The sequence below is a fragment of the Spermophilus citellus genome, assembly GCF_964194105.1.
Source record: "Spermophilus citellus genome assembly, chromosome: 12".
Lineage (NCBI taxonomy): Eukaryota > Metazoa > Chordata > Mammalia > Rodentia > Sciuridae > Spermophilus > Spermophilus citellus.
This window is the reverse complement of record NC_138198.1, coordinates 49,496,526-49,513,464: the sequence shown is the minus strand read 5'-3', so window position 1 is coordinate 49,513,464 and position 16,939 is coordinate 49,496,526. Positions and strand designations below refer to the sequence as shown.

The following is a 16,939-nucleotide window of genomic DNA, read 5'->3' as shown; positions in this document are numbered from 1 at the left end:
ACTTTTGAACCCTGGGTAGTGTCAACCGAGGGGGCTGCTGCCGAGCTTTGGGGAACGGGGCGAGGCACCTCCGTGAGCTCCCAGGCTCCGCGGACAGCGTGCTACTTACTTCTCAGCTGTGTTTCTGGCATGTAGTCGGCTTTGTCGTGGACCCACTCGGGTCGGTGAGGCCGGATGTTGGCCTGGGAGGCGGTGTGGGCCACGGGGTCATTGCTGACCCACGTGGTCAGGTAGATGTAGAAAGCGTTGGGGTTGATGATGCTGTCCGCATCCACCAGGCGCTGCGTGGGCAACTGCAAGACAAGAATACAGGCCTTCAGAGACGGGTGCGGGGTGGACGCGCTCCTGCCCGGAAACCCACGGGGCACCACAGTGCATTTCCAACAAAGAACATGGCACCCAAGGAGACAAAGTGTTTGGGTCCCACGGGACCCACTCCGAACCCACTTATTGGAGAAGGCAATCCTCAGTTGTTTATAACACACACGGTCCTGCAGATGGCTCAGGAACCGGCTGAACCAATTAAATCTGAATGCTAAAAGGCTGTCTGCAGCCAAGGCGGGGAATGAACAATCTGGAGAAACATATTTATAGGAGGGGAAGGGGGGGAACCCTGGCAAGGATCCCCAAGCATGTCTGTGTGCAGTTAACCTCTGCTGTTAACACTGAAGGAAATGCCACCCAGTAAATGGAGGAGAGCTATAAAAATAAAACAACATCTGTATAAATTTTGCTAACACTAGCCTCCTATGACCCACGTATGCAAAAAAATGCCCGTCATCAGGGAGTGGAAGACCTGACACAGAGCCTCGGCCTTCTCGCTAATCTTATTTCTGAGACGTGGTCAGACCTAAGTGAGCCAGATCCCTGGGCCCAGCCAAGTCGCTCCCTCTACAGTGGATCTCGCCGGCTCTGCTCAGGTCAAGGTGCTGCGAGACCCGTGTGTGTGTGTGTGTGTGTGTGTGTGTGTGTGTGTGTGTGTGTGTTAGACACAGTGAAAAAAAATTTTTTTCCTGTTTATTTTAGATTTCAGGCCTCGTTCCAATACTTTTGGTCTTTTTTAACAAAATGAAAAAACCCCAGTGACAGTAGTTCCTAGAGAAAGAGGGAAGGGAGAGAGTGTGGAGCAGAGGGAGAGAACTAGACTTCGGGGATCTGGATTCAATTAATCCACAGGATACGTAACAACTGCATGTCTTCAAACCGTCTCTGGAATTACACAGCACAGCTCCTGGCCACCCTGCCTGAGGCATGTTTTCCTCCCTCCCAGGCAGAGGAAGTGATATCTGGAGGCCTGGCCCTGCCACATTTGTCCCACAGTGTCTCGGTGTCTCGGTCCCTAGCTCCTCCCCAGCTTCCTGGGCACGTCCCTGATATTGTCCCTCGGGCAGGCTCCTCTGCCCACACCCTTGTCAAGCCTGACAGCTCGCTGCACGCTGCTCTAGAGCGCCGACTTTCACACTCCATAATAACTCGGAACAATGTACTTTGTAAATCTGTCACCTTTCATGCCAGTAGAAAAGGAGAGACAATAAACAGAGCTGCTAAGATCATTAGCATGACGATTTCTGCCTGAAGGTGAAGCCAGCAAACTCCAAAGAGAAGAGGGAAGAGGCTCTGTGGATGGCAGGAGTGGTCCTGACCCACCTGGACACACTTCGGTGCATGCCTGAGGAGTCAGAAGGGATGTGCTGGGACCCAAGAGTCACCGAGAGGATGCAAATGCACTGGGAGGAGCAGCAGCTCACATGAGGGGCGGGCAGCAACCACAATGGCAAGTCCACGCGGATCCTGAGGAATTGCCCTCTGGAGACCGCCATGCGTCTGTGCTCAGTGTCCAAGGGCGTGGGTCCGGGTGACCCGAATGAATGAGGTCGAAATCCTCCAGTCCTTCCAGCAACCTCTCCAATCCTCTAAGCCATCCAGCCAACCCGAATTCTGCTCATTGCAATGACTGCTACCCAACAAACCCATCTGTCCAGGTCTGAATACCATCAAGACCCCCGTGGTCACAGGTACTAGAAGGGGGAGGGACACGTGACCCAGCACTTCTAACCTGCACTGTCTCCTGCTCTTTATTTTGCCAATTATAACTGTGCTGGGGGTCAACACCTGTCCCCACCTGACGGAGGAGGAAAATGAGATTCCCTGACCTGCCTGAGGCCACACATTGAGCTGGTGGGATGAGGTAAGAATCAGAGCCCACTCGAGATGCTTCCTGCCAGTCCTTATGCCTCAGGTCCCCAGAGGGCACAGGCTGGGACCAGGGACTACCAATCCATCTTCCCTCTGGCAGCTGCCCCAGAGCTCCACTGAGCCATGCCTGCAGAGACTCCCTGGGAGGCCCCGAGGGCCGAAGTACCTGACTGACGTCCACGGGCTTATCGCGGCTGCCGGTCTGCACGAGGAGCTTATAGGCCAGGACCCCATCGTTGGATCCGTTTTTGTAATTGTTTGGCATGATTTTCCCAGTTTCCCAGTCACTGTCGAATGCATCCTGAAGTCCTAGAAAAGGCCAATGTGTGGAATGCATTACAACTCTTAGCCAGAAGCCCCCTGGTCCCAAGGGGGTGGGCCAAGGACAGCCAGCAGGACGGGGGACTCCACAGTCTGCCTTCTACTTCCGCTCAGACTACTGGGTGTTCATGAATGGACTGCAGGTAGCTTAGCTCATTCATTGGTCAGAAGGGGGGCAGAAAACACACGTTGTACCTTTAGAAAAACAAAACTCTGCTTCTTCTCCCCGGTGACTATCCCAGAAAGCAAGAGAGGAGAGAAAGACACGGGGCTCATTAGCTGGAAGTGAGCCAGGGTTCTTCAATGCCACCAGAAATTCTACGCAGAGGGGCAGAAACACATGCAAGTCCCAGCCTCAAACAGCAACTCAGCGGCTCCTGGAGCCCAGGGTGAGTGGACAGGACTGTCAATTCGATCCATCTGTTCGACTTGTGGAGCTAATACAAGCTGTGGGATCCGCTGCCAGGTTGTGTAAAGATCGCAGCCAACACCTATTCCCTCCCCAACGCTCTTCCTCTCTGCCACCCTTCCTTCGCAGGGGGTGTGGGGGACGGGGAAGGGAGGGGTCTCCTGCACACAGGGAAATACCTCACAGGGTGAATTTGGATCAGATGGAGAACAGGAAGCCACAGGCCAGCACAAGGAGGCTCTGTGAGAACAGATGACAAACCGCAAGCCCGAGGGGAGGGGGAAGGAGAGCGCTCTCAGGGCTTGGGGGGATGGGTGAGCCCAGCAGCCCACCACACACAGCTGGGCTTGGCCTCCATAATCAAAACCATCATTACAGACCTGACGGTCTGGCTACAGCTGTAAAGAGATAAGCATGTTGGAAGAGAAAACAGGGCCCTAGTGACCTGGCCTTAGGGTCTGAGCATTGGCTGGCATACAAGCTCTCCCCAATGACCTCCCAAGTAGAGCCAGGCCCCAGGAAACCTTTTGAACGAGCCCTGGTGTATGGGTTAGGCAGAGATGGGGAGCAGGCAGAGGGTTTACTTCATTTCAGGACACGCCTTGGGTGGCTTCAAAGACCCCCCCAAAAAATCTGGTTATGTGAGTGCTAGGAATGGTTGTGCTCTTGGGGTTTGAAGTTGGGGGGGGCATGGTTTATAGATTCCTTTTCCTCTGTTTTTAAAAACCAAACCCTCTTCCTGACCTGCTCTATGCACTGTTTTTATTTGAACAATTTGGGGATGAGGATAGGGGCTCCACAGGGAAAGGAGGCCCTGTTATAATGGGGTGGGCGTAGAGGATGCAGGCAGGACAGACCACCGGGAGGGGATGGCCACGCTCCCCACCTCCAGACAGACCGTCTCTCACAGGGAGGTGTGCACGCAAGTGGTACTGAACAGATGTCATTTTATGACCTAGAGGTTTTATTTTTGAAAAAATAAACAGGAGAGGAAAAACAACTGCTCCCCTCTCCCCAACCGCTTGACACCCTACCCCAAATAGGCAGGGTCTGTTTGCTGGGCCACAGTAGGATTTTCATCCCTTCCTGACTTGGGTGGCATTTAACCCTGTCCCTGTTGACCTGTGACTCCTGGGAACCTGGGCCACCCCAGGTGTTCTACACCATCGCTCCTCCCTGTTCAAGTCCAGTGACCTCCCTGGGTTTCATCATCCCCACTTTATAGATAAGGAAACTGAGGCTTGGAAAGGTGGAAAACCCCATAAGAGCCAATAGGGAGAAAGTGCCAGAGCTATTCTTTGACCCTGAGGGAGTCAGCTTGATCCACTCAGGGCAGAAACTACCCTGAACACACAGTGGTGCCCAGAAGTGTCTGGTGAAGGCGCGTCTGGCCGAGATGGGCAGAGCCAACTCCAGTACCAATGGCATCTGGTGGGGAATTTGGAAAGGCAGGACCCAAAAACTGGGAGCACATTTGTTAGATATATTTACATAGTCTTTTGAGGTCCCTTAGAGCAAAACCAAGAAGAAACACAGATCTGGGGAGGTCAACCCTGCTGGCCAGTTAGCTCAACTTGTTTCCACAGTGTGGATCCCTGGGGTGCTGTGCTCATCAGTAGACTGGAGGTTCTAAGGGACAAGAGGTCAGCAACTGTACAGCACTGTTAACTCCTTTCATGATTAGTTTGATATTTTCTTTTTCTTTTTTCTTTTGGTACCAGGGATTGAACTCAGGGGCACTTGACCACTGAGCCACATCCCCAGCCCTATTTTGTATTTTATTTAGAGACAAGGTCTCACTAAGTTGCTTATCGCCTCGCTTTTGCTGAGGCTGGCTTTGAACTCACCATCCTCCTGCCTCAGCCTCCTGAGCCACTGGGATTACAGGCATGGTGTAACATGCCTGGCTCAAAAATATTTTCTAGTATAAAGTTCAATATATGGGACCTTAAATCATTAACCTAAACTTCACTTGTGGAATGAAAACAAATGCAATTTGGTTTTTATCTCCAATTCCACACCACTTACACGTGTATTATGACACGAGAGATGATTTCCACATGGGCCATTTTGTATTTTTAGGAGTAAAATCAAAGAACTATTGGAATGTTGATAGAGACTAATGAGTGATATGGTTTGATTGGCAATTCCATAAAAAATCCAAGGCGGCGCCCTCCCATCACTTAAAAACTACACAAAAATGTTCATAAGGAAAACTGACTCAAAGCTTTTGGGAAGGGAATGTTCAAAGACCCCAATCAGCCTCTCAACAGGTCCTCAAATCATCTCAGCAGCCAATGGACTCAGGCTCTGGTCATTTTGCTGCTGGGCCTCAGGAGGGTCAGACAGAGTTCCAGGGTGGCTGAGACCCTAACTGTGACCATGAATAGATCTCACCAGGCCTAGCTGGGAGCTGTCCACCCAGCAACCAAAACATGATTCACATGTACCTTCAAGAAAAAGGATTCCAAGTTGGAAAGCGTTAGGTCTCTCACAGGATGGAAGTAACGAGATCACCTGCAGTCCTGAGGTGGAGGGCCAGCCTCTGTGCTGCCCAGCGACTAGCAGGGCCTAGCACACCACAGTGAGCCCCGAAGCCATGGTGGAGGACCCTGGGACACCTTCCTCTGTCCAGAGCCTGGCAGCACACAGCAGATGTCTTTTGTCATTTGTGGCAACGTATTTGCATGTCTTTGGTTGATGAGGGGAAAAAATGAAGAGCAGGGAATTTCAACTGCCTGGTTCTCTTCTCACTCACTGCCCGAAAACCATCGCTTTCAGGACTCAATGTTAAAAAAATAATAATAATTAAAAAATAAGACTTGGAACAAATTAAAGTTCATCCCATGTGCGCGCTAAGAAGTGATCATCATGCCACGGTGGTCTCTTCACCCCCCTCCACAACAAAAGTCAAATCTGGTATCAATGTATGAACGAAATTCTAGTAACACAAGTTAAGGCCAGAAACTGTACCAAACCAATTTCCATCAAGTTCAAGTTCAATCAAATTCAAGCTGTTTCCCATCTTGTGCAACACTCAGGGAAACTGCTGTCTAATCTTTACATAAGACCCAAAAGGACACTTAAATCTGTGTTTAAACAAGCCTAATTAAGTGGGAAATTAAGACAATCATTTGGATAATCTAAGCCAAAAAATGTTGGGGCTATAATTATTTGGGTATTCCAGTAAAAGCATTTTTGCTTGAATTGTATGGATAATGATGCTGATTCTCTACTTCACATTGCAATGTGTCAACACAGAATAAATGAACAGATGTTCTTGGAATCACTGAGTACATTTATATTCAGTCAGTTAGCAGGAACAAATTTAGACAATTTTTTTCCCCTCTAGTTGACTAATATTTCCTAGAAATGTTTCTGAGAGCAAGGTAAGAAGCCAAGAAAGGCATTTTAAAGGATTTGATTATTTATGAAATAGTATGAAATGTGATTGTGCATTAATAAATTGACTTCGTTTGCCAAATCAGAAGACGGTCAAAATGGACCTGAATACCAGCTAAGGACTGTGAGTGACGGTGCTGTCACGCAGGCCCATCAACTATAACAGATGCACTGCTCTGGTGGAGGCAGTGTGTGTTGGGGAAGGAGGGACGTGAGAAACTGTGCCTTCCACTGAGTTTGCTGAACACTCAAAACTGCTCAAAAAATTAAGTCCATTAAAAACAGTTTTTTAAAGATGATCAAAAGATGGAATCTTGATTTTACTTGGTACCCAAACTAGCCACCAACCCAAGAGACAGCCACGAAAGCCATGGGGCTCCATATTGTACCACGTGCTTTCCCTTCTGCTAAACCTGGACTCGTAAATTCTTACAGAAGTTTCTGCGCCACCCGCTTGGGTCATCTGCCTTGTTTGACAGGTCAAAGCCCGTGGGGGGAGGCAGGTGCAGGAGCAGGCCACCTACGCATTCGAAGCAACGCTTTGAAGTTGATGGAACATAATGTCAGCGCTGTGTTGCGATCTACGGCCTGAACCAAGGGACAGAGGAGAACCGTCCAGGGGAGCAGGCGGCTGGTGGAGGAGCACGGCCCCGTGTGCTCACCTTGCAGCCAGTCTCTGAAGTGGTGCAGCCACATCTTGGGGAGCTGCTTGTCCTCCTCCAGCATGACGTACTTGACGTCGCTGAAGCTCCTGTGGAGGTCATACAGCAGGTGCTGGACGTGCGGGTAGTCGGCCTTCTGCGTGACGATATACATGTTGTAGAAAGAAAAATACTTGAACTGCGCGGCGATGAAGTCATACTCCCTGGTTTCCCGAGGGACAATGTCGGTAAGGTCCAGCCCGTCTCTCACTCGGGTGGTCCCGTAAAGGCTGACCCCCAGCAAGCCCAGGAAGAGGAAGATCACCACGACCTGCAAGACAAGAGGCAGGGGATCAGCCTGGAGGGACCCTGCGGGCTCTGCAGGACAAGCTCGGAGGGCCTGTCCCGTCCTATGGCCCCGCTGGGGCATGGAGCACTTATTCTCCCAGAGGGGGAAACATAAAATCCTAGGCAGCACATTCCTAAATAACCTCATGAAGAATAAAAATGATGACAGCGTTAAGGAATCAATCTACACTCACGGGAACACTGGCTAAAAGGGCTTCACTCTACAGAAGGTGAGCTCAGGGCCTCAAGCTCTGTGGAATCGACTCCACTGACATCAACATGGCCAAATAAGAAAAGCAGAAGCACTCTGATGAACCCCAAGGAGCTGCCTCCCTTCCACGCTGAGGGAAGGGAGAATGTGACGTGGCAGTAGATTACCTTGGCTTTGGGTTTCAGGAGGAAAGGCGCATAGTGCTTCTCTGCGAAAGATGAGAGTGTCCATTTGGTACAGGGGTGCTCCAGGCAGTGGAGGCTGGAGTCGGAGAACTGGGAGAGAAGGTCCCTGGTGGAGCTGGCGCTCTCGGGGCTCTGGCAGCTGAGGGTGTCCTGGGTGACGGTGACAGGCTGCACGGAGATCTCGGAGCGCGGCTCGGCGGTGTAGTAGGCGTGCGTGTGGGGGTCGTACTCCGTGCGCAGCTGCACGGTGGACTGCATGGTGATGTGCGTCTCGTGGGCGAAGCTGTGGCTGCTGTAGGGGGGCGGGGGGCTGTAGCGGGCGTTCCCACGAGGCTCCGTGTAGGCCTGGGGTTCGACCTGAATCACTCTGCTGACACAGGGGCTGAAGGAAGGGCAAATGCGTTGCAGGTTACGCGGTGACGTGGTGACAGAGAAAGGCTGCACTCGTTTTCCCTGATGACGGATGCCACCCATTCAAAGAGCTGAGATTTTGGACTCCTGCAATGTCATGTGACCAACTTGGATGTGGGCCTGATGGAGTCCATGGAGGCCAAATGAATGGCTGATCCTAAATACGGTTCATGTGACGATGCACCCCTTCTGGCATTCCCCAACACCCCATGGTTTTTCTAGGTGGGTGTGTTTCAACCTTGCTCTGCTCTAACCCAGAGAGCTATGAGACACTCCCACCCTTCAGCAAATGTGGGTCACAGCCACCAGAACCCCAGGGGTTTTGAGAACATTCTGTTGAGGGAGGGAGAAGCCTTGGGGCTGGGATGCCCTCCCAGGCAAGCATCCAGGGTCCATCTGGCCCTACCTCTGCCCCCCGCCAAGTCCAAATCCTGCTAACAACCATGTTCCCTTAGGAGACTGGAGGGGTTCCCTCAACAGCGCCCCTCTGGACCCCACCAAGAAGGGCCACAGCAGCCTGAAAATGTACCTTGTAAAACAGCAGAAAATATCCAATCTCCTGTCCTCGCGCCGATACAAGTCCATGCTGAGGATGGCAGGGAAGATGAGCAGCACCATGGCAAAGTTGAATACCACCACCACCGCAGCCTAGGAGAGAGGGACCCGGTCACCCACACGCCACCCCGGCCGGCCAGAGCATCCCTCTGAAATAAGATGCTTCAATAACATCCGCTGCCGTGGAAAGTGGGGGAGATGGTGGAGTTTCTTGCCACTTTTCTCGTCTCCGTCATCAAGAGACCATGTGGGTACAAGAGGTCCCCTCCTGCAGACCCTTTCTACCTCCAATAACTCCACGACCCCAGAAGGTATAACGTGGGACTAAACAGACCACCACTCCGGTCTTTCTGGAACCCCGACCACACCAAAGGTAGAACCGAGAACGTCCTTGAGACGCTTTATTTCAAAACAGAGAGACGTTATTTCCCTTGCAGGCGTTTCCAAGAGTTCACGCAGCCCCGATTTTACACTTTGGAATCTGTACATAAAGCAGGTTGAGTGTATAAAAATGTCACCATTAAAACACAGAATTTCACACATGTCCCCTGAGGTTTTTAGTAGGCACATTCCAAGTAGCCTCAGGAGTGGCCTGAGGGGTGTGTGATCGAGGAGAGAGGAGGTCAGGGAGTGAAACAGAGGGACATTCCTGTGTGTGATTATACTACACAGAATAAATAAGTACAGATTCAAAAGTCACACCGTCACCTAGAATAAACACAGGGCTGGACTCCGCAGAGCTTTGGCAAATCTCCTGCTGACCTAGTAAAAATTACAAAATCCGGGCTGTTAATAGGCAAAGTTGATGGAGGACAGTCCCCTTCAGAAACCAGGGGAAGAGGCAGAAAAGAAAAATGGACCTGGAATGCTAAGTAGCCAGGAAATCATCAGAAATTTGCTTAAAAATTAAAAAACTAGTAGGTCTCTAAAGGAGACCTTTTCAAACTAGGTAAACAGCTCAGACAGAGGGAAGAAAGTGTGGCTATAACTGGTACCAAACAAATCAAGGGGGACCTCGCAAGAGGCCTTTGAAAGGAATTGTGAATGTGGGCTCCAGGTGAAGGAGGAGCCCTGAGCCCTGCCTTTCAGCAATGAATCCCCATCAAGTCTAGGAAACCGTAAGCAGCCAGGCGCCACATCTGAAGATTACTGAAGAGGTTCTATCTTGAAAATTCCTCATCGATTAAAAATCACGGAGCATGTTACCTTACCAGTCTAACGTATGCAAGGCATGTTATGGACTTGATAGGCAGGCCTACACGAAGCAGCACCTCACTATCATGACCAGGGAGGTCAGCTAATAAACAGACACTTTTCTGTTTAAACTTTAGTACTGTGCTGGGTGGTGGAGATGCAAAGATCTCTACGACTGCTCAGAGACAGTCAGCTACAAATTACAATCTGGGCGGATGCATATAATGTGTACATTATATGATAAAAGCAGATACCACCCAGGTTCCAGAGGAGCTCAGAGGGAGAGTACGGGGGTGGGGTGGGGAGAGCTGTCTGTCAAGGAAGGCCTCCTAGGATATGGTTCTGCAGGGCTCAGGCAGGAGCAGGGAAGGCCTATATGCTCCATGTAGAGGAGATAGGACCGGGAGAGTCCTCCTGGGTCCAGGCACTCAGGACCACAAGGAGAAGGAATGGGAGACTGGCAACTACTACATGATTCAATTCCCACAGCAACCAGGAGGTGGACACTCTTATTGCTACTGACAGAAACCATCACCCAAACTGCAGAAGAGCCCATCGGCCTGACATTTCCCAGTGAACTGGATTCACATGCAGCCTCGACGCAAAGCCCTCAGCCCAGCTGAGAATGGGGAGTTCTTACTCCCCAGACTGGTTGCTGAGAGGGTGAACTCGGACTGGGTTGGACCCCTGACCCATTAAACAGGGAATGCTAGGCAAGCAGGTGGGACACCGAGGATGATTTCCAGGAAGACATCCTGGGGACTGAATCCTTTCCACTTTTTAAACTACAGTCATTTACAACTCGTGAGTGAGATGTAGAGAATAAACTGTGCACCTCACTTTGGGCCAAAGTCCCCAGGATGAGGAAAGAGCCTCTGGTGGGCAGAGCCACCCAAGCCAACACATGCAGCCCAGGCACAAACCAGAGCAGAACAGTGAGGCCGTGCGTGGTGGCCGGGGAGTGCCGATCCTCATCAGCCAGAGAAATCCAACAGGCACTTGCTCTGTCTCCTGAGGTGGAAATGGAGGGGTGAAAGAAGAACCCCAAAGCCAAATCTCATCGGACTCATTTTTTTTTAATGGAATATTACACACGTAGGGAGAGAGAGATTCTGCAAAGAAAACAGCAGAACTTCAATGTCCCCAGAAGTGCACTAAAATAGCAGATGTGAACAGCAAGGATTCCTTGGGAAGAGAAGGCTAAATGCAGAGGCAGAAGGGCCTTTGAGAAATTCTGAGAGAATCAGAACCATGGATGGCAATGATCTTGCACTGTCCAACCACTGTGCTTAAAGAAAATGTCCCTAATCCCAGAGCATCTACTGTGACCTTGCTGAGTCACCTGTAGGGTACCTGTCTAAATCCTTGTACCACTGCAACAAGCAGGGCTTCTCATCTGGAAGGATTCACTGAAGACCCCAAACCACTGGATGACAGCACAGACCTGGGGAGGACATTGGTCCCAAAGAACTGCAGATGGGGCCAAAGCTTTCTGCCACAGTGGTGGCATCTGGAAGGAGGGATCAAGGAGGCATATGACAATTTCTCCAGGTGGGGAAAATCTGTTTTGCTCATGCTACAAAATCCAAAGGTCATGTGGATTTATTATTGGACAGACCCTCTTTGGGTCTCCTGTTAACCTATAGCATGCTGCAGACACAAAACACAAATACCCAGAGTCACAGCTTACTACAGGCATCTTAAGGAAAGAGAAGCCACATCAGGGTCAATTCTGAATGTCAATGCATTTGAAAGGGAACAAGGGTAAAATTTCTGATGACCATGCAAAAATCTTGCCACATTTTTATTTTCTTTCTTCTTCTTTTTTTTTTTTTTCCTTTTATATTGCCCTCCCCGTCATTTCTTAGTTTTGAGAGAGGGAATGAGCTGAAGAGTCATGGGAAGCCATTGGTCTAATAGAGGACTTTCGGAAGCTCCAGATGCCATTTTCTAAGGCCAATATGGTGACTGAGAACAGAGGCCCAGGACCCCCAGTACTCATCTGGTCTCCGTGAGGTGCTTACCTTGGGAGAACCCAGCGCACTGGTTTGTGAAAGGCTACTGCTCACAAGGGGACTCAGGTAGCTTTTCAGAACACCACACCACAGGATGTCACCAAAGCAGAGTGTGCCTTGATGAACCATCGTATGTACTAAGAGAGGAGAGGAGAGAACGAGAGAGGAGAAAGAAGAAGAGAAGGTGTGTGAGCAGCTGAGAATCGAGAGGCCCAAGGACAGTGAGGCAGGAGGGGTGGAGGAGAGAGCGAGGAGAGAGGGCCCACTGCTCAGAGGCTCCAGGACAATTTCAATGCAACAAGAACGAGGACCAAGAACGAGGTGCCAGTGGGTGTGGGGCAGATGCATGCCTGTGCAGAGGGCCCCTGGAACTCCAGCTGCACCCCGGGTTTTACAGGCATCCTTCACTTCTCTGTCTCACTACTGAGCACCCAGATATGGTCACTTCCTGTGTGCAGCTCCCACTTTCAGATGCGATTTCAGCCCTTTATTCACACACTGTTTCTATATACTTAAGACAATCTAAATAAATAAATAAAATGCTCCTTTTCAATATTCTCTTGGGACTGACATTACGGTGACTGGCACAAGATCTCCTCTCATCTCTATCTGACCCTGAAGGTAGGGGAACCTCGGATTGCAAACACAGCAGGATGACCCACGGCTGGGGCCTCCATCAGCCATTAGTGAAATGACATTCAAGCACGTACTGACTGGTTCTCACGTGACACATGTGAAGACCAGGAAAACGCTCAATGTGTTGACCCAAGTTTCAGCAAGAACTGAATTCATCATCTGTCAGCTTCTCTCTCTGGTCACCATGCTGGACCTTCTGGCGAGCCGCACAGCTTGGGCGAGCTGCATGAAGAAGCAGATGAACAGGAGACACCCAACGTGGCTTCCTTTTGGGAATTGCCCACCACGATGCGGGCCAACGCTCCTTGACCCTTTCCTCGAAAACAGCTAGAGCCTTAAAAATTGAGATTAACCTCCAATGACATCTTGTGGTACCCAAGTCCTAGGCTACCTGGGTCAACCATCTGCTTCACCTGCTGCCGGGACCACTTTTGGGAGTCCTGTGATTTTCAAGTAACCTGAAGCCAACACCTGTGACTGATATCCAGTGTGATCCAGGGATCTCCCCTCCTGTGATCCACATACACTAGCTCTTTGGTAGTGAAGGGACTCAGTTGGAGACAGGAGGGCAGAATACTGAGAGCAGATGTGCTCTGTAGAAAAATGGGAGGCACCCGAGTTTGCTGAAAAGAGACCAGAAGAAAAGAGAATAAGGGACAGGAGAGAATATAGAGGCCAGACTCAGGAGAGGGAGATGGGGAGCAAGGGCCCCTGAGGGACATACGCTGCAGGAACTCCTCCAAGGCAGGGGACTGCAAACATACCCTCATCCTGTGCTTTCTGATATTCGATTTTAAGTTACTGTCTAGCAACCTCGTCTTTGTACATCACTAAAATCTGCCTGGGGTCCTGGGGTCCTAGGGTCCTGGGGTCATGGTCTACTTCAAGTGCAGCTCCCTGAGGCCACAGGCAATGGGTGTAAGGCTGAAGGGAAGGAAGAAGCCCTGCAACTTTTGCAGGAAGGTTGTGTCAAGGTTTAGGTAGAAGTAGCACCTATTCCACCGACCAGAGCCCCCTGTGCTGGCGGGCTACGCTCATAGCAGTGGAGATGCCGAGTGCCAGGGCACCGCTGAGCAGCCCCAGGCCTCACAGCCCTGGCAACCCACCTGGAGGGAGAATGCCCGCAGAGCAGGGATGGGGATGAGTGCAGCCATGAAGAAGGCGGTGACGTTGCTGATGGAGGTGAGGGCCACGCTGGCGCCCGTCCGCTTGAGGCACTCCCTGGTCCTGTCCTGAGGATGACAAAGCAGAGCTCAGAGCTGCACTGGGCACCGCCTGCCTCCTGGCGCTCAGACCCCATGAGCAATGCAGACACACTGGCCTGGGGACAGGAGGGGTACTGCTGCCTTATGCCCCACCCAACTCTACTGAGACCACCCGACGGTCAGGTGTGGTGGTCAGGCGTGGTGGTCAGGCGTGGTTCACGAATACCGCCACCCAAGCTGGAAGCCGCACAATGGCGACTTAAGTGTACATTTTAAATGATTTAAAACCGAAGAGGCAAAGGGACAGAGAATCCCAGAGAAGAAACAAGGGCTTTGGAGAGGGGATGGCAATTAGTAGGAAATGGCACACGAGGACACCTGTTAGGGTTTGGCTCTGGAATGTGCCCCCCAGGCTCAGGTCAAGACTTGGTCCCCAAGGCAGCAGGGTTCAGAAGGGGGGCTTCTGGGAGTGGCTGGCCCCAGAGGGCATGACCTCATCAGCAGCTGCCTCCCCTGAGGGCTTTTGCAGCTGATGGCACCAAGGAGGCGCAGCAGCCCAGCCCGGAGGAGGAAGTGGGCCACCGGGCAGGCCAAGGCCCTGGCAGGGTGTTTCTGGCCACTCCTCCTTTCCTCCCTCTGTCTCTGTTTTCCAGCTGCCACCAGGTGAGCAGCATGGATCCACGGCATCCTTGATGCTCTGCCTCCCCTCAGGCCCAGAGCCATGGAGCCAGCCAACCATAGACTGCGACCTCTGAAACCATGAGCCCAAACAAGGCTTTCCTCCTTGAAGTTGTTTTTGTCAGTGACAATAAGCTAAGCCAAAACCCTTATTTCCAAAGGCACCCCAAATGGATCTCCTGGGACTTCTCACAGCTAATACACATCTGTCCTTGTGATTCCTCCAGCGGATTTTATTATTTAGAGCTAGTAACATGTCCTCTGCCTGGGACAAGAATATTTACTAGGCCACATGGAGAAAAACTAAAGGACAAATACTCAAGAACAGGAGAGACCTGGGGTGTCCCCCTCGTTCCTTCCTTCGTTTTGCAATTACCTCAAAGGGGATCCTTTTATTCTGTCCCATTTCACTAAATGCATGTGCCAGTAGGAAAACATCGTCCACGCCAACGCCGAGAGCGAGAAATGGCAAGACCTGTGGTGAAAGCAGAGCAGAGTGGCATCAGAAGTGGGCCATGCGAAGAACCCTGACCCTGCTCACAACATCGTCCCCGGTGCCCTAAGGTACCCAGAGGGGAGCTTAGGTGAACTCACTGCGGAGTAGTTTACACCCCCAAAACTGAGCAGTTTACACCCCCAAAACTGAGCAGTTTCAACTCCCGTTACCTCTTGAATACTAAGGCCCAGGTATAATAATTTCTTAAAGTTAATAGATGAGGAGGAATCTAACTCTGGAGCACTGGGTTCCAGACCCCTGGACAGCACCTTGGGAGCTGAGGAGACGGGCAAATGCTCAGCCAGAGGCCCTGGGGATGGGCCCTGCACCCTGGGCTTTCACAAGCCTGGGTGACTCTAACTCCCACCTGGGTTGGAGAATCTCTGGGATTCTAATGAGTGACATAAACTGCCCTCAGTACAGCGTCTCTACTAATGACCAACCTGGCCCAGCTCTGTCCACTGCCCTGAGTGGCGGGTGGTCCATTCCCAGACGGCCCTCCCCTGGTTTGAGCGGCATCCCAGCAGAAAGCCCAGAAGACCCTCTACGTGACACGAATGTGTGGGGCAGGCCTGGGGAGGGGGGCTCATCAGGGGACAGTGGGCAGGTGGCTCCTTTAGTACCTGAGTTGTTGCAGCGTTAAAGGAAATCCCGATCAAGGAGCACAGGCCCAGTTCTGCTGCCACCGACAGGGCGACCAGGAGGACGACAGCCAGCCCCACGGCACCCTGGGACTTGGAGCAGTCCCAGCGCAGCATGGTCAAGCAGGCATAGGCAAGCTGCAAGCAGAAGGACGGGGCGGGGGACACAGAACAAGGGCCAAACGTTAAAAATGGGTTGCGATTCTAATGCTTTCCCACCCCTCACCCGGACCCAGAGGTAGAACTCATCAAACCCAACAAGAACGTGACTTTATAGATGCCACATGAAATGAGGGGGGACTCCCAGACAGGAAAACTGCAAATGGGGGGACAGGGTGGGGGACGCTTTACACAACCACTGTCCACACTGTGACGAAGTGGAGCTCTCTCTTTCCCGGGGCACATGTTTGTTAAGAGCAGTTAAGAAGCAGGTGCGGTCACGGGGAGATGCAAATGAATCCAAAACCAAACCAAATCCAAAAAACAACCTGACCCAACCAACACCACCCCCAGCATCCCGCAACTGATCGTTACCATCAGTAAGTAGCCACTGGCCACATGGATGACGCTAACATCAGAAAAGGATTTCAGGATGTCATCCAGGGTGGTGGTGGTGAAGGAGAGCACCTTTGGGGTGGAATTCTGGGCGACGCTTTGATGAACCACCTGTGGTCACAACACAAGGCTAAATTCCCAAATGGAATTAAAGCTTCCACAAGCATCCACAGCACAGGTCTTGGGGGCCACATCTCCCTAGCCCTACACTTCTTTCTGGTACCTTAACATCACAAAGTTCTGTGATTCGGGTGGACAACCCGTGCCATGGCTAATGATCAAGGGAAAATGGGGGCCACAGTGAGCCGGTGTCCCTGGACTCCCTCAGGGCACTGTATTTACGCCAGGGCAAAGCCCCCTACTCTGTCCCTCATGGCCCTATCCATTTCCCCCTAATCCAGAACAACTCATTCTCACAGGCACTCCCCCACCCCTTCATTTGCTGGCCACTTTTAAAAGGTCACATGCAGCTCAGTAGAGGTCACTGCTTGGGAAACAAAGGCCAGCCCCTGTCACATGACCTGACCCAGGGGCCTGTAGCTGTGGACAGATCCTGTGCCTTCTAATGTTTTCCACACACCTCTCCTTGTTCACTTAAAAAAACACTTATGGCTGAGCTCAGGAGCTCACAACTGGTTACCAAACTTGTTTTGGGGTACCCCGATTAGAATTAGCATCTCTTGGATAACACCCTAAGACTTTTGCTATGAGGGAAAAGGAAAGCTTGCACCCCATCAAGTTCCCAGAATTTTAATCCACGTTGGAGTGTGCCCCCAACTCAGAGATGGGTTTACCTCCACATAAGTCCTTTGCCAAGCCTCCAGGATGGCTGCCGCTTTG

General features: G+C 51.3%; 1 protein-coding gene across 1 annotated transcript; it reads right to left on the bottom strand.

Moving 5' to 3' along the window:
• Positions 1-101: 101 nt before the first annotated feature.
• On the bottom strand, positions 102-16,473 carry LOC308631629 (protein patched homolog 1-like; the record flags this gene model as incomplete). The annotated part of the gene is made up of 10 exons (XM_081263008.1): positions 102-293; positions 2,363-2,505; positions 6,991-7,300; positions 7,696-8,095; positions 8,654-8,772; positions 13,631-13,756; positions 14,784-14,882; positions 15,527-15,682; positions 16,079-16,210; positions 16,462-16,473. 10 exons carry the CDS (start codon positions 16,471-16,473, stop codon positions 102-104), a joined length of 1,689 nt encoding a protein of 562 aa, XP_081119134.1.
• Positions 16,474-16,939: the final 466 nt, after the last annotated feature.